Raw genomic sequence first — 18,450 nt, 5'->3', positions numbered from 1 at the left:
TTACTCTTTCATACTCTTTATCATGTGCTTAAAACAAATTCTCCACACATTTCAGCCTGATGAAATCCCTCCTTTCCATTAAGATTCGGATAAGATACCACTTTTTTCATAAAATTTTCCAAGGATTTAAAAACTAAAAGTGATTCTTCCCTCCTGAATTTCTCATAACTCTCTTTTAGATATCTTCTATATAATGTATAATTGGAAATCTGTTAACCTAAAAAACTACATTTCCCAGGAGCCCACTGACTTCCTGTAGACGGGGGATATTAGGCAGTGGAATTGCTGGTCCCAGGCCTCTCTTTACTTCCTGTTGGTGACTGTGGTGGTAAGTGGGGATTTTGAACAAGCTGATTAGCATGGGCATGTGTTTTTTTTATTTTGTTACCTTTTTATCCCTTTATTTCTAATGATCATTAATTAATCTCCTAAAATATAACATTTTTATTATGGAGATTAATTTTAATCACTTTTTTATATTAATTTTTAATAAACTTTTTAATTAATTTACAATACTTAGTATATGATTTGCATTAAAGTCATGTTGAGGCAGTGTTCATCAACCCCTATTAAATCAGAAGGTCCATCAGGTAGAAATTGAACCTTATTTTTATCAAAAGCATATCAGTAGGGGGAAGTTAGGTGGTTCAATGGATAGAGAGCCAGGACCAGAAACAGAAGGTTCTGGATTCAAATGTGGCCTTAGACATTTCCTAGTTGTGTGACCCTGGGCAAGTTACTTAGTCCTTACCATTCTTCTACCGTGGAACCGATAATTAATAGCGATTTTAAGACAGAAGGTAAGGGGTTAAAAAAAAAGAAAACCTATCAGTAAATATACCTAATCTTAATACATTCAGTATAGTTCACTATTCTACCTATTTTTACCCCTCTCTTCTCCTGACACATTTTCCCCCAAACCCATGCATGTAAAATGGTCAGAAGACCTCAACACAGTTCCCTGGATCTCTGTGGGGTAGAACCTCTCTGTGTATTGCTATTTCTGTGTAACAATATATCCCTCCCCCATGACAGTTCTAGATAAGCTGGGCCATCACCTTTGATTTTTCTTTTCTGCTTCCTATGCCTGAAGTACTGTGCTAAGCCCGGAAGTACATCTAGAATGGCAAGGGGAAAAGACACTCTACCCTCAAGGTGTATATATTCTAGTGGGGTAGAAAACACTCAATTAGAGCTGTTCATGAAGAGAGACTTCTAGTCCTTCTCTACAATTTTGCTTCTATTTGAGGTAAAGTGTCAGGTTGTTTCCTAAGCATTTTACCCACTTTTGCAAATTTAAGAATAATCCATTTTACTAATGGTTCTCCAGAAATTTTCGACACTTCTCCAATAAGTGCTCCTGTTAACTAAAATAGCGTGTTAAATAAAATGCACACCTACTTTGTCATATCTAGGCACATTCAGTATTCTCTAAAGAATGATTTCTCATATTCTTGAACAATTTCAACGGAGCAATTGAAATTCAGTCTATGATAAATGTTTTACACTGAAGGCTCATTTCATTATACAGCAGTCAGTTGAAATGGGATTTCCGTAGAATGTATTTTTAGGATGTGCAAAGCACAGGAAAATACGGAATACATTATATAATTTAACTATTTATTAAAGATTTTCTACATAAGGCAACATTTCAGTCAGATTGTCCAGGAATAGCCTTCGAGGGTGGAGGTTGGAGGGTGGATGGTTGGAGGGAGAGGAGTGCTATTAAAAATAGAAGTTCTTACTGTTTCAAACTCATTCACAAAGTCTATAAAATAGTGATTGGAAAAAAAAAATCCCTCATCAAATGTCTTGTCATTATCCTTTGACACCCCCTCCATGCCCCCTGAGGCTTTAATTCCTGCGTAAAGGCTGTAGGCAGCACAAATTGTCTCCTGATTTCAGAATTTCCCCAGAGCGAACAGACCTTAGGGGGAGAGGGCTCTGAGAACACACCCAGCAGAAGGTGGGTGTGTGTGGCTAATCCTGAGGAATCTCTTGGCTCCTCAGCAGCTGTTCACATGACAGCTCCTCCCTTGCCCTTCAATCTCAGCTAGATCTCCTGTCCCCAGCTGTCTGCACTGCCCATAAGCCTTTACTTTAGTTAACCTCCAACATGCCAAAAGATCTCCTTAGAGCATTACCATTTTTTTCTGCCTCCTTTAAATATTTTTTTAAAACATGCTGAAACTGCAGTATGCCTCCTCTTCCCTGTATATTCTGCCTGCTTTCCCATACTTAGACATATCTACTCCTAATGTAACTTTTTGAAAAAATGACAAAATTTGTCTTCTTTGAGAAGACTTTAATTGTTTTAATAGTATAATCCTCCTATGCACTCTTGACTTCCCTTCTCTTTCTCATATATCCTTTCCCAGTTTCAGAGGATTTAAATCCATGTTTGTAACAGGGAGCTCATCTGCCCTTTGAGTCAGAGGTGGAGAACTACTGCTGTCAAAAGCTGATAAAGGAGAAGACAAGCTGTGTGTGAATTTTTTTTTAAATTGTGCCAAGAATGAGCAAAAAGCAACTGATGTTTATGTCCATTTATAGTCTTAATATCAGTCTTGCTCCGTAAAAGCAGCTGGGTGCAGAGAGGGACGTGGTGCACAGCAGCAGATATGTGGAGGCTTTTAGATGGTTGTTCTTGCATTGGCACAGTTCTCTTGGGCACAGACTGTGATCATATGCCTATGATAGGCTCAATAGATAATCATTCATTAAAAAAATCAAATTATTCATGATTAGAGGGCTCAAGTGATTAAAAGTTGCAGATAAACTGTGCTGGTTGAATAGCCTTGAGACAAAATATGAAATGACTTTTGCACGTGTGAGTAATAATAGCTGTCAATAGAGTTTGGGGACTTCAACAATACAAAAATGAAAGCAAAGATAATTACAACAGGTATTTCATTAAATGAGCATCTTTCTTAACTCTGTAAACTCTCAATGAAAAACCCCTTCAGTCATATCAACATCTAGGATATTATTAAATAGATTAGAGAGAGTCATGATGATATGTTTGTCGTTGATTTGCAACTTCATTAAAAAGTCAAACATATTTCATTGATGTTTCTATAGCTACCTATATATATACATACACATATATCTAATATTTAATACATATATTTTAGACTCAGATAAATATTTGATATATGTATACATATATATATAAAATGTTACCTACACTTTTTCACTTTGATTGCTATCATATGAGTTTAGATAGAATAGTAGGTAAGTCTTTATTCCTTCTTTTAGGAGGTTAGTTAATAAAATAAAAACAGGAGGGAGTTTTGCCTTTGTATGTTAATGTTTAGTAGCATGGAAAATAAAAATTGGCTAAATATTTTACAAGAACATAATCTATAATATGTGTCTATATAAACTATGTAATAAAAGCCACTTCATTTTACAGATGAAGAAATTGAGTCCCAGGGAAGTATGGCTTGTCCTAGGTCACACAGGGTTTAACTGCCTCTTTCCAAAATGGTAAATTGTTTTAAAAAGTATTTATAGATATTATAAAATACATTTTATCATATTTTATTGAGACCCCAAGATGATTTTTAAAAAGTTTCATTGCTTTTTTTCACAGGATAGAATGGATAGGGAATGAGGAATGTTTATGGGAATGAGAGGGAGAAGAAAGAGAGAGAGCAGAAGAGACAGCAAAGGGGTGTGTGGGGGGAGTGGTGACCTAATCCCACATTAGTTTCCCCTAACACCTGTTCTGCTGAGGCTGGATGTTACTGAGAATAACACAGGCCACCACCAGTGGGTGGGGCCCAAGGCAAATCTCTGAGAAACTGGTTTAAAATAAGCATCAAAGTTAGCTGAAGAAAGAAAAAAAAAACACCACCAACAAAAAAACCTCATTCAAGGGTCCTGATACCCAACGGCTACTCTTAAGCATTGGGCTCAAGCAGACTTAGAAGTTGTTAAGTCCTGAATTCCATAGTAGGGCTAGGCTTTGCCTGGCTCCATTCCGTTATCCACTGGCAGGTCGGGATTTTAATTTCTGGTCCTCTGACTCCTCCTCCAATCGTCTTTGCACTTCAGCCTCCCACCCCCTAGGAGAGTATTTTGTGTTCAATCCATCCCAAAGTGGCCTCATGGACTCATTCTCATGAAAATGTCAGACGAGCACTTGGTGGAGTCCTATAAAGAAATGTTTCTTCTCTCCCACACTGCAGCCTCTGACCTTCCCAACAAAACGCTCCAGCGTGAACTGGCTGCTCTGATAAGAGAATGCAAGCCTCCAAGGACTTGGAGCAGGTCCTTGTGAAAAAAGAAAACTGTTGCCGCCCTCTGAATGCAATCAAAACCTGAAAGTGCTGGGTAAAAAAATAAGCCAAGGGCATCATTATTCCTTCTCATTGTGTTCTGGCTTGCCTTCAAATTGCATACGCGGTATGTCTGAAATAACTGTACCGCCTCCATTAACGGAACTCTTCATCACTTCCATCGATGTATGTTTTTAGAATGAAAGGCAGAAATGATAAAACTCTAATCAGTTTACATTCTCCCAACTTTCTAAACTGCATTAAGCTGAAGTGTCTCCTAGAAGGGGAATGCCATTATTATTATTATTTTAAAGAAAGCTAATTGCTACCAACTTTATTTTATAATTTGCCTTTTCATTAAACAAAGGAGACACAGTGGCACTTCTATTACTTGCTTTGCCTTCAAGGTCAGTTAGAGATATTTGGTTAATTTTCTCTTTCTATATGAAAACAAGGACTGCTTTAAACTATGAACTGGAAAGAAATAGCCCATTTTCAAAGAGAAGACAGCAAGAAAAATATTAAGAAAGGAAAAATTAGAAAATCACAGAATACTTAAGAGTTGGACGAAAGCATGTCATGATGCATGAAAGGAAGCCGGACTAAAACCTTTAGTTTTAAAATTTTCTGTATCTATACCTATCATCACAGGAGACTTTAAATCAGGTATCTATATTTCTATATTAATTTGCATAGGGACAGAATGTTGAACTTGATGTCAAGAAGACCTGGATTTTTTAAAGCTATCTGGCTCTTACTCCTTCCCTAGCTGTTAAAGGGGTTTAATAATAGCCCCTACCTTACAGTGTTGCTGTCAGAGACAAATTAAATAATATATGTAAAATGTTTTATTAAATATTAAGAAAATAATATAATAAATAACAATAAATATTAAAATATAATATTGATGTCAGCTATTAGTATTGCCTAATGTTGTAGTATTTAGAGGGTTATCAGCCTTCATATCAGGAAGTTCTTTTTTCTAATCTTACCCCTGTCACATACTAGCTGTATCATTTCAAGTATATAATGAAGTCCTCGATATTTTGGGTAACTGTTAAAGACATTTGAAGGAGTTTCTGGACTGTGAGGGTAGAGGAAGTTGCCACATTGAGAACTTTCCAAAGAAATGCCAAAAGAAATACCAAGGAAATCATAAGTTTGGACCCTCAACTACACATTGTTATGCTTTTATTCATCTATCAAGATACTGTGTATGAGATAATGAGATAAAAAGTAGCTTAATAAAAAGTTACCATAAATCACCATAATAAGCCAATGAAATATTAAAGAAGGTAGAGAGGGGAGGAGGCACTAGAACACTATTTTGTGTTACTCTACTGATAAGACCTAAGAACATTATTTTGTGTTACTCTAGTGATAAAACCTAAGATAAGACATGAAAAATAAAACACATGATTTTCCCAGAAAAACAAAGATTTCATTAAATCTCTTATTAAACTTCAACTATGGATTAAAAATTCAGAATTTCTTAAACATATGTACAGTGACTTAAAACACATATTTTAAAGGATTTCAAATGATCACTTTAATCTAAAAAGAGAAGTTCTGCTTCATATTCACCTCCATTTAATGAATGTGCACTTTAATACTGTTTGGATAACATATTGTGATTAATCATTGGAATATTAAGGTCTAATAACTCTGTATCCCCACCTTCCCCACAAGAATACATTTTAATGAGTAGATTTTCTTTATTATTTTTTAAAATGTGTTTACTTATTTTAAAATATTTTTCCATGGTTATATGATTCATGTTTTCTCCCTGTACCCTTCAATTTCACTGGATTATATACATCACTCACAATCTATTTCTATATTATTCATTTTTAATAGAGTAGTCTTTTAGAGCCTAAACTCCAAATCATATGGCCATATTTATAAGTGATAAATCATATGTTTTTCTTCTGCATTTTGAGTAGGTATCCTTCAGAGGGCAGATAAGTGATGGAGTACATCAAGTGTCAGGCTGGGAGTCAGGAAGACTCATTTCCCTGAGTTCAAATCTGGACTTAGACATTTAGTTAGCTGTATGGCCCTGGGCAAGTCATTCAACTTTGCCTCAGTTTTCTCCTTATTAAATGAGATGGAGAAGGAAATGGTAAAACTCTTCAGTGTCTTTACCATGAAAACCCAAATGAGGTCACAGCAAGTAAGATACAACTGAATAATAACAATAAATATTTTAGAAGTTGGGTGGCTTTTTGCTTATCCTGACAGTACCATAAATATGTTGTTAATCCCATAGCGTTCTAAACTTATTATGGAGGCTCCTCTCTTCCCTCCCCACCACTCCAGATATATAAAATCATAGTCCTTTGTAAACTTGAACTCCTATCAACATTTAAAAATTATCATATATGTGTAGGTAAGTAGAATCTAGGGTATATAATGACAGAGAAGATTACCTACCTTTCATTCAGCTCTGGTTAGGTTCTGAATTTATAAAATGAAAAGCAAATATTTACTGGATATCCATTTTACTGAGCATATAGGTCTTTCTGGAATCTAATTTTCAAAAGCAATGCCTTTGGATTCCATGTCTAGTCCTTTATTCAAAAGATGATTAATGTTGGGATTCAAGGCAGTTTTATTTTCTTTTTGGTAAAAAATCATTTGTCCTTAATATCTTTATTCACTTATTTGATTAATTGTACAGATTCCTAGAGTTATTATTCACATTGAATAGTGCATCAACTAAGCCAGTGAACTAGTGGCTAAAATGTTAAGATAACTCTTTTGCTTTTCTTAATGAACACGATCATTAATGTTTAAATAGAATATCAGCACTAGTCTCCCCGAGGGTAGGAATAATATAATATTATGGCTACATGTATGGTGCAGTAATGAGCTTTGGATCTGGAGTCAGAACACCAGGGTTCAAATCCTGTCTCTTTCAAACATAGTGTTTAAGAAAGGTCCATAATTTCTGCAAGTCTGCTGTCCTCATCTACAATATGAGAGTTGGATTATGTCACTCAGCCCAGAGTCTCTGATTTGGTAGGGAACTCAAAGGCCATCCAGTCAAATTTGTACCTATCATGATCCTCTAACATATGCCAGAAAGGTGGTCATTCAGACAATGCTTGAAGAATTCTAGTGAGGGAAAACTTAGGACATTCCTCTTGAATAGCTCTAAATGTTAGGAACTTTTCATTTTTCTTTTATATTCTCATTATATTTTTGTATATATAATGAATATTTAATAATTATTTCTGTCTTATTCAAGATAATAAGATGCCATAAATGATTATGTTGGCCTATAAGCAATACCTTAGTTCTTTCAAACATCTACTAATAATTTTTCCTACTTTTCTTTCCTCTACTCTATTAGTTTAAGATCTATTATAGAGAATTAAATTATATATGTTGCCAAAGATTAAACACTATGATATATGTAATATATACAAATATATACACACACAAGTATTTTTTAAGATTAATTGAGTTCAGAGAAAAAAAAAACATTTTAACTGGAATATGACCCTGGTGATTTCCAATATTACTTAGAATAATAAAGGAAATAATGAAGTGTATATATTTCAAAACCAAGACTTATCAATATAAAATAATAATTCCTTCCCATAAAGTTTTTCTAGCATTTTCCCTCTTTCCCTGAAATTGGTGAGTCATTGGTGAAATTGTTGAACTTATTTTATAGTCACAGACTTCGTATCTATTTTATAATGGTCATAATCTTGGATCCATAAGAGTTGATACAAGAAAAATAGTCGCACAAATCTATTAGGTAATCAAGTTAATCTATCTCTTCAGATTAGATTGTCCTCATAATATAGCATTTTTACTTGCACATTATAATAAAATTTTAAATTTCCTGGGAATCATGAATTGCTACAAAATAAAGATGCTAAAGAATGGGTCTTAGAATTGAAGCAAAAGTATCTGAGTGAAAATGTGCTTAATCATTATAGATATAAAAATAAACATTACTTTAGGCTAACTTTACTATTAAACATGGTTAAAATTCCAAATAGTTTTAAAAGAAAATATTGTCTAAGTTAAAAAGTTATTAACACTCCAAAACAATTCATAGTTGAGTACTATCTTGAGTTATCAGTAGAAGACAACCTTTTAAAATGATTCAAAGATTAGAAATCTTTGATTTGATAAATCCTTCTATTATGTTTTAATCCATCTAAACTCATATCACTTAGTCTTTCTGTTACTTAGAAGAAATATAGTTTTGCATCTAGACTCTTTCCCTTCTCATTTCAAAGATAGTTTATTAATTCTTAGAATTACCTGGGAATATGTGACAGATAACTCACATATGAAGAAATATGCATACAAAAAGTGATTAAAGTAAATAAAAACTAAATAACTACAGAATTTTAATTTATAGGAGAAAAAGAATCCCATGAAAACATTAATACTTTACTACTTTTAACACAAGGGGATTTGACATTGTTTTTAGTACTGGAAGGTTCTGTCTACAGTGATTGAAAAAGGTTTTCTTATTTTTGCATATTTACTTGTACATAATTATATTTGTATATGAAGACAAATTCATTATTGTATGTAATACAATATTGACTAATTAGCTCCTTGTTGGTTTTCTTTCACATCGTATGTACTTCTTATACTATTAGGCATATTTAAAGTTATATCAAAAACACTAAAATCACAAAACAGTAAGAATTATTTTTGTTCATTTATACTTACAACAATCTTCTACTTCTTCATACCAAATCATTTGGGCAAAAATAGAATATCAAGGCAACAGTGAATATCTTAATGAAAATGTCCCCTGCTTTATTGCTCCAGTAGGTTTTTCAGACTTAGACCAGTCAATAATACTGAGAAGCCAGAGTAGCCTTCTAAAAAATAAATAAAGTCCTCTCTGTTTTCTTTGGAGTTTATCTATGAAGTGAACTGCTTCTGAGGTCTGAATCCTGTAAAGGGAAAATGAGTGAGTCTAACTCCCAAAGAGTCAGTCGATGTAGTAACTGATGCCAGGATTCCGTAGAGGTCCCTAGATGTTTCAAATTCCAGGACCTGCGCAGAAGCAGGCAGCTGGGCTTCCCTCAAAACAAGTTGGTTTCCCATAATAGGACTGCCCATGAACTCTACATATAAGGCTCTGCTTCCAGGATGGCATGTACTGTATAATGAATTCAAAAAGATGACCAACAGCTTCCTGATTAGCAACCAAGCCAGAATAGTACAGTAGCTAGAATACTGCTCTCCATGCCTCTTAAATACACAAGGACTGTGATGAACAGTTCTAACAACAATTCCTGAATATCTCTTTGAAAGTTGTAGAATTTTTAAATTCTTAGCAATAATAAAATTTCAAAAGTCTCTTCTAGTTTTCAATTCAAATGGATTTGCAGTTTTTTTCCCCCTGACTGACATGCAAATACATTCCTGGAATGATTTGTGCATGAATTATGTATTCAGAGACTACAAATATTAATTTGCTCCCCTTGGGATCCAATCAAAAGTCATAAATTGATGATGCAAACAATCCAAAGTTTAGTATAAGTAGGAGAAAGTTGCAGTAGAGTGCAGTAGTGAGAATATATGTGTCTCATAGGAGGAGATTTTCATTTAAATGAAAGAATAAAAACTTTTTGGAGAAATCCATTAAAGTTGTGGGTAAAACTGTCAATTTTCTCCTAATTTAATACTCCTTGATTTCATTTGCTAACAACCACAGCAATACTATTCTGTTTGATCTTTAAGCAAACAGGTGGAGCAAAAGTAAAAGAAAAAAATTCAGTTAAGAATTTGAATAGTTGTGCCTTGATTGCACACTATATGGTCCCAACAAATCATGAAATGTTAGAGATGAAAGGCCCATTAGAGATAATCTAGTAAAATAGCCTAATTTTACAAATAAAGAAATTGAGGGCTACAGATGTTCAGTGATGAGTTTAAGATCATTAGATTTGGTATTGAAACTGACAACACCTGACTTTTCACTCCCATATTCTGCCCACCAAATTGATAGCAAGTATTAACTTTGTGTTTGTGTGTGGGGAGTGGGGTTAAAGAATAGATAAATAAACTAGTTTTTAATGAAGCAGGGAAATCTAGTATTTAAATAAATCCTGTAGTGCCTCCTTTAGAAATATAATACATTTGAAATGGAAATTAATAGAATTTTCTGGCTATTTTTAAGTGAGGAAAATCTGTATTAGTAAGGAAAAGGGCATCAAATATTTGACAATATTAATTGAGTGGCTTAGATAGAAAAAAGGATGTGACTATACAATATTGTGACTAGAGGAAAAAGGTTTTCTTAACTATTAATTCAATCTTTTTTTTAATATGCCCCTTCACAAAATAATCACTAATTAATCTGTCAGATGTTCTCTGTAAAAGAAAATGAAATATAAATTGTTACAATTTAAAAATAAATTGTAACAATTTATACATATGAATACAACTGACTTATTAATAAGTATTATTGCAATAAATTCAATACTTCCATTCCATACTTAATTGATTGGCTGTCACCTATTAGTAGGTGGACAGGTGTGTATGGCAAGGAGGAAAAGGGAACACTTGAACAATATTATGTATTCTGCTTCTAAAATTCTAAATACTACTAAACAAGATCTCTGTCTGAAAGAATACACTTTCCGGGTCTATGGATCAAAATATCAAACAGAAGAGTCCTCTTTTCATCTAGCCCTCTACATATATTGAAGAAACACTACAGGATCCCCATAATCATGAGATTAATTGATTCACTGATATGCATTTCCTCAACATACCAATAGCTCCTGTTTTATAAGACTTATACTCTGCATTTAACATACACTAAAGTGGGAATTTTGATTCCCTGATCTCTGTCCCTGATCAGCATTCATTCAGGTCATCAACAAGAATTTATTAAATCCTTCCTATGTGTTACGTGCCTGAGATATAAAGGCAAAGGTGGGATAGTTCCTGTTATCAGGACACATTTATCTCCACTTCCCTTGGGATCTTTGTGATATCAATAGACATAATGAATTAAAACTTAATGTATGATTTTTTTTAAATTGGACCTATTAGACTGGAACTATACAGCTTTTTACTTTTGCCCTAAGAACCACAGACAGAGTAGGCTGGGCTTAGGGAGTTGTTTTTTTTAATTGTAAAAATAATTTTAAAAAAATCTTCAAAAATGGTAGCATTATTAACTAATCAACAAACATTGAGTATTTAACATATGTCCAGCGTTATATAAGATGCTTAGGGGATTAGAGATGATATGACATTATCTCATGGTCCCCTGCTTTTTTGAAGAATTTATATTTTCAATAAAAAAAACAAAATTAAATGAAATGTGGGCTACCTCAAAAGAGGATGTCTGTCAGAAGAGGAACAACAAAGCTATTAACAGTTACCAGTATCCTCCCATGGGAAGAGGTACTCCAAGTCCCAAATGGCACATGAAACAATTAATGAATATTAAATTACATCATCATTAAGTGCTAAATTGAGTGGAACAAACCATAAGCATCAAAGGAACTCAAACAAGGGTGTCATTCATTCAACAAATATATAATGTAAATTTCCTACTATTGGTAAGGAACTATATAAGATGCTATGAGAAAAATACAATTTCATAGAAACACCAAATATCAGAATTGGAGGGAGCTCAGAGTGTGTCTGATCTATCTCTACTTGAAAAAGAATTTTGTTGCTCAGTTACTTTAGTGTCCAACTTTTTGTGACCTCATTTGGGATTTTCTTGGCAAAGTGGTTTACCATTTCCCTCTCTAGTTCATTGTATAGATGAGAAAATTGAGGCAAACAGTTAAATGATTTGCCCAGGGCCATACCACTAGTGAATATTTGAGGCTAGACTTGAATTCAGGAAAACAAGTCTTCCTGACTTTAGGTACAACATTCTATCCACTGCACCATCTAGCTGACTCCTCAACCCAAATGAATTACCTTAGCAGAATGGCATACAAGTGTTTGCTTGAAAAGTTCAGCTGATGATATCCAACCTATTATCTTTCAGAGAAGCCTGATCCTTTTGTGATCCATTGGTGATGATGAACATATACAGCACACTAAGAGAAGGAAAACTATAATCTAGTTTTAAAGGTAAAACATCTAATTTGCTAAATTTTAATTTAAGATGGAATGAGTTCAGTAAGGTAAACGTTCTTTGAGAGTTCAGTGGACTAAAAGAACAACTCATATCAATATGGCTGAAGAAGTTTTACATGAAGGGCTGGACAAAAGATTGGCAGGGTATATGGAGCATTCCAGGAAGAGGAAAACCTCTGTGTAGGAGTACAAGATCTCAAAATGTATTATAAAACAACAATAATCAGAACAGTCGTGTTGGCTAAGAAATTGAATGGTAGATCAATGAAATAGATTAGATACACAATATACAATGGTAAATGATCTTTGCAAGCTAGTGTTTGATAAACCCAAAGACCTTAGCTTTTGGAATAAGAACTCACTATTTAGCAAAACTGCTGGGGAAATTGGAAAGCAGAATGGTAGAAACGAGGCATAGACCAATCTCTCACACCTTCTACCAAGATATGGTCAAATGGGTATATGATTTAGAGATAAAGAGTGATATCATAAGTAAATTAGGGGAACACTGAATAGTTTACTTGGCAGATCTTTGGAGAAGGAAGAATTTATGATTAAATAAAATATAGAGTGTACTAGAAAATGTAAAATCGGGGTAGCTGGGTGACTCAGTGGATTGAGAGTCTGACCTAGAGATGGGAGGTCCTGGGTTCAAATTTGGCCTCAGACACTTCCTAGATGTGTGACCCTGGGCAAGTCACTTAACCTCCATTGCCTAGCCCTTACCACTCTTCTGCCTTGGAGCAGTATTGACTCCAAGATGGAAAGTAAGGATTAAAAAAAAAAAGAAAAGAAAAGAAAATGTAAAATGAATAATTTGGATTATATTAAATTAAAAAGTTTTTGAACAAACAAAATGAATGTAGCCAAGATTAGAGGGGAAACAACAAACTGGGAAAAACTTTATAGTAAATTTCTCTGATGATGATCTAATTATCAAATTTTTAACAACACAAACCATTCCCCAATTGCTAAATGATCAAAGGATATGAATGAGCAATTTTCAGATGAAGACATCAAAGTCATTAATAAAGAGTGCTCTAAATCACTCTAGATTAGAGAAATGCAAATTAAAACAATGTTGAGGTACTATTTCTCCCTTATCAGGTTGGCTAATATGGCAGTAAAGAAAAGTGATAAATGCTGGAGGGTATATGGTAAAGTAGAGACACTAACACATTGTTGGAGTTGTGAATTGATACAACCATTCTGGAGGGCGATTTGGAATTTTGCCCAAAGGGCTATAAAACTGTAAACCCTTTGATCATGTAATACTACTATTAGTTCTGCATCCCAAAGAGGTAATTAAAAAGGGGAAAGTACCTATTTGAATCAAAATATTTAGAGCAGTTCTTTTTTTAAAAAAATATTTATTTAGAATATTTTTCCATTTTTACATGATTTAAGATTTTTCCCATCCCTCTTCCCTCCCCACTCCTGGAGCTGACAAGCAATTCTACTGGGTTATACATATATCATTGTTCAAAACCTATTTCCATGTTATTCCTATTTGCAATAGAGTGATCTTTTAATGCCAAAACCCCAATTATATCCCCATCGAACCACATGATCAATCATATCTTTTTCTTCTGCATTTCTGCTCCCACAGTTCTTTCTCTGAATGTGCGTAGCATTCTTTCTCACAAGTTTCTCTGGATTGTTCTGGGTCATTGCATTGCTGCTAGTAGAAAAGTCTATTACATTTGATCGTACCACAGTGTATTGGCCTCTGTGCACAATGTTCTCCCCGTTCTGTTTCTTTCTCTCTGCATCAATTCCTGGAGGTCTTTCCAGCATATTATTGTCATAAAATTCTAGATTTATAAAAGTTTTCTTGTTTGAGAGTAATTTTAGAATAAGAAACTTGCTACCTCTCTGAATCAAGAAAGTAAACTGTTTGGAGAAGGTGCCATGAAGATGCCTGCAGAAACCACACACTGCACCAAAAGATCTAGAATGAACTGTGGGATGTAGTGAAATTGAATTGTGGGGGGTTGAATACCTTTATTTTGAATGTAAACTCTTATGCCAAAGGGAACTGCCCCCTAATTAGCTTTTTGTCAATGTGCCTAGCAATCATTAGTTTTTTTCTCTTTCTCTTTTATTTCCCTCTTATCCCCAAATTATTATAATTTCTCCTTCGAAAGTACAATATTGTATGTACCTCTAATTAAAGATCTTTAGAGATATAAGTTGGTTATATGTACTGATTCTCTGGGGAAACTAGGCATATCAGTCTGGGAGATTTCTACATGCTCATTTTCCTTTGGAATCACAGGGGAGGGGCGGGGGGAGCTATGTAATTAGGATCTGCTACCAGAACTATAAATCCCAGCATCCCACTTTCATTCTCATGTTAAATACTTAAGTTTTGAAGATAAAATTTGTGTGTGGCCTTGTCCTTTTCTCTCTCTTTCTCCTGATCATAGCTGTGGAAGCAGGCTTTTGGGCAGGCAGGAGAACTTATTCATGTGGTCTTATTTTTGTTAGATAAAATAATTAGATTTGAACTTCTATTTCTTTTAGTTTTTTTCTTTCTACTTCAAGTGATTATTAATAAACTTTATAAAATATAATGCTTGGAATTATTAGATATTAATTTAAATCTTATACCAGTTCACATAGAAATCCTCCAGTTCATCATTCCTTTCAGCACCATCACCATCAGAGACCACAATTTGTTTAGCCATTCTCCAATCAAAGGACCCCTCACCCCATTTTCCCATTTTTTTTTGCCACCACAAAGAGCCTGGCTATAAATATTTTTGTTCAAGTATTTTTGCTTAGTATCTCTTTGGCGTACAAACACAGCAGTGGTATGGCTGGATCAAAGGGCAGACATTTTTAAAGGCTCTTTTGGCATAATTCCAAATTGCCCTCCAGCTTGGTTAGATTAATTTACAACTCCACCAGCAATGTATTAATGTCCCAATTTTGCTAAATCCTCTCTCACATTTATTACTTTCCTTTGCTGCCACATTGGCCAATAGTAGCTCTTTGTTTGTAGTGGCAAAGAGTTGGAAATTGAGGGGATGTCCATTAGTTGGGGAATGACTGTACAAATGCAGTATATGCTGGTGATGGAATACTATTGTGTTATAAGAAATGATAAACAGAATGATTTTTGAAAAAGCCCGAAAGATCTGCAGGAACTGATGTAGGATGAAATAAGAAGAAACTGGGTGAACATTCTTCACAGTAAAAGCAATATTGTATGACAATTAACTGTGGAAACTTGACTACTATCAACTGCAATGATCTGGGACAATCCTGGAAGATTTAAGATGGGGAATGCCTTCCACCTCGAACTGTTGGAGTCAGATGAATATATATCAAAATATATCTTTCATGTCAGTATATTTATGGTTTTATTTGGGAATTATAACAGTGACCAATATGGAAGTATATTCTGTATGATAAAAAATAATATTTAATTTGAACAAATTAAAAAAAATAAAGTTAGCTAATGTTTAAAAAATAGAAAAGAAGGAATCTTTGGTATGAGAACTTGCCAAGTCCTTTTCTGATTGCCCATACACCTTTGGTGTCTACTTTTCACCTAACTCTCAACTATTGTTCAAATGAGCTTTGCATGTCCAGTGGCCACATCCTGGTAAAACTCTTTTGGCAGACTGGCTTAAGCAGACTGAAGGCAACAGGGAGGCTAAAAACCCTTTGGTGAGTAAGAGGGAAGCCTACCTGAGGGCTTGAAGACTTCCCCTGGTGGAATGGGCAGATGAGAACAATTTGTTCCAATGGCTATGAGACTGGCTAAAGCAGGGGTTATAGAACACTAAGAGATTGGTCTTCTCCAGTCATCCTGACCTATTTTTTCCTGCCACTAGATTTGAAGACTTTGGAAAGGAGGGTGTTATTGACAACTTTGTGTAATTCTACCTCACTTAAATCCAATTCACCACAACTCCAGACATTGGTCATCTTCAAAATAAAGAAAAAATAAACAATGCAGGATTTATGCAAGGAATGGGTGAGAGGACAGAAAAGCAGCTAAGAGATGGAATAAGGATAAGAAGATGATAATGTAAACAAAGGCAAAGGAATAGGCTCTTGACAAATGAACTTAAGAGTCTTGAAGACCTGAGTTTGAATACTTGTCTGTCACTGATTTCCCCAGTGACCTTGGGCAAATGATTCCCAAGGGAAGATAAGGTCCTTGAGGAAAGGAACCATTTCAAGGTTTTTTTGTTTGTTTGTTTGCTTGTTTTGTTTTCCTAGCACCTAGCAAAATGCCTGGCACATAAATTAATAACAAAAACAATAATAGTTAGCATTATATATTATATTTTCTAGGAACTTTGCTAAGTACTTTACAAATATTTCATTTGATCCTCACAATAACTCTGGGAGGCAGCTGCTCTTATTATCAAAGATTAATAGATGAAGAATCAGAGACAAACAGAAGTTAAGTGATTTGATCAGAGTCACACATTTCATAAGTGTTTGAGGCAGTATTGATTAATTGATTGATTTCCCTTTTGGGACCTTAGTTTCCTTATCTGTAAAAATGAATGAGTTGCTTGTGACAAAAAAGACTATCTGTTGCTATAGAAGGACTGACAAAGTCTGAATGAAGACTGAAGCATGCTATTCTTCACTTTATTTCCTTCATAAATTTCTCTCTGGAGTGAGATATGTCTACTTTCACAATATGATAAGGATAAACATGGAAATATGTAATGTATAATAACGTATGTACAACTCCAAAAGTAAAAGAATGGGTTGTACTAGATATTCAGTAAGTTCCCTTCCATCTATATAATTCTCTTTCTGTGCTATTGCTACTGTTTACACTAGGGAGTACTGAAGATGAGGATGATGTATATAAGATTGATAGATAAATGATAGTATAGAACCAGAATGGTAAGTTTTATTTGATGAATGGGAAGTCTTTTACACTAGAGAAAAACTCATGAAGGAAAGAAAGTGAAGCATGACATGCTACCATCTACATTCAGACTACTGTTGGTTCTTGAGCAGAAGAATGTAAAGGTAAATTCAATTTGATAAAACACAGGCTTATTAAATACAATATAATTCCCTAGACACTAAGGAAAAGGTAGAAGGAAATAGTTGCTGCACACAAGAGCATAAATTCCACTTAAAGGGGCTGAGGACTATATAATATGCACCTGCTGAATAAATATTACATGGGGCCAAGAGGTATCTTCAAAGATATGGCAACTTCCTCAAGCATTGAAAGAATCTATTATTATCATCAATAGAGATGAGGAGAAAATGAAATCTAGAAATGCCTATGCAAAAGATCACAGGAGAGATACCATATCTCCCTCACCAAATGGCAAATTTAGGAAACAGATAAGGAATATCATTTGGCAGGAATATAGAATAATTGGAGGAGAGTAATATGAAAAAAGTCTGGGAAAAGAGATGAGAATAAGATTGCTCAGCTAGACTAATTTCCTGGAAGAGATTATTTTATTTTGGAAGCAAAAGAAGTGTGAAGTACAGGGTCAGACTTTTAAAATGTCATTATATTAATTTGGCAGTTTGTGAAGAATGGATTGGAGATAGAAAAAAAATATAAATAGACATACTAATCAGAAGTTGGAGAAAAAATATAAATAGACATACTAATCAGAAGGTGACTTCAATAGCATGAGGTAATTAGTTTAAGCAAGAAGAGAAAGGGAAGAGATAACATTACTCCCTTATTGTGGAGTAATATCAATAAATAAAAAGGCAACTGATTTTTATGGGCATGATGAAGACCGAAGGGCCTAAGATAATCACAAGACTTCCAATCTGAGTGGATGGAGGTCTGGTGGTACCACCGAGAGAAAGAAAAAAAGTTGGGGGCAAGAGAATGCTTTTGGGGGAAAATATTTCTTGGATATGTTTATTTTGCGGTACCTATGAAATATTCAGGCAGAGATGTCCAGCAAGTCACTGATAATATGTGATCGAAGCTCAAGAAAGAGATGAGATTGATGCCCAGATATGAGGTTCACTTTCATGGTTTTGTTTTTAATGGTTTTTGTGATATTTATGATTGCTTTAGAACATTAGGGTTATGAAATAGAGATCTTTG

The 18,450-nt window shown here is 34.3% G+C and overlaps 1 protein-coding gene across 7 annotated transcripts in view; it reads right to left on the bottom strand.

Annotated features, from left to right (window-relative positions):
• Positions 1-18,450, bottom strand: part of DMD (dystrophin) — a 2,399,796-nt gene that overhangs the window by 2,262,529 nt on the left and 118,817 nt on the right. For 3 of the 7 annotated variants that reach the window (XM_056797111.1, XM_007493356.3, XM_056797112.1), the window contains exon 1: positions 8,988-9,602. The exons of 2 other annotated variants lie outside the window; for them this stretch is intronic. In XM_056797111.1, coding sequence (XP_056653089.1) covers positions 8,988-9,018 — 31 coding nt within the window. In that variant the 5' untranslated portion in view covers positions 9,019-9,602. Of the gene's footprint in view, positions 1-8,987; positions 9,619-18,450 lie in introns of those variants that run through there. 2 more of the 7 variants (XM_056797116.1, XM_056797114.1) reach the window with 2 other exon arrangements.

This window comes from Monodelphis domestica, chromosome 4 (genome assembly GCF_027887165.1).
Source record: "Monodelphis domestica isolate mMonDom1 chromosome 4, mMonDom1.pri, whole genome shotgun sequence".
NCBI lineage: Eukaryota > Metazoa > Chordata > Mammalia > Didelphimorphia > Didelphidae > Monodelphis > Monodelphis domestica.
This window is presented reverse-complemented; position numbering and strand designations above follow the sequence as displayed.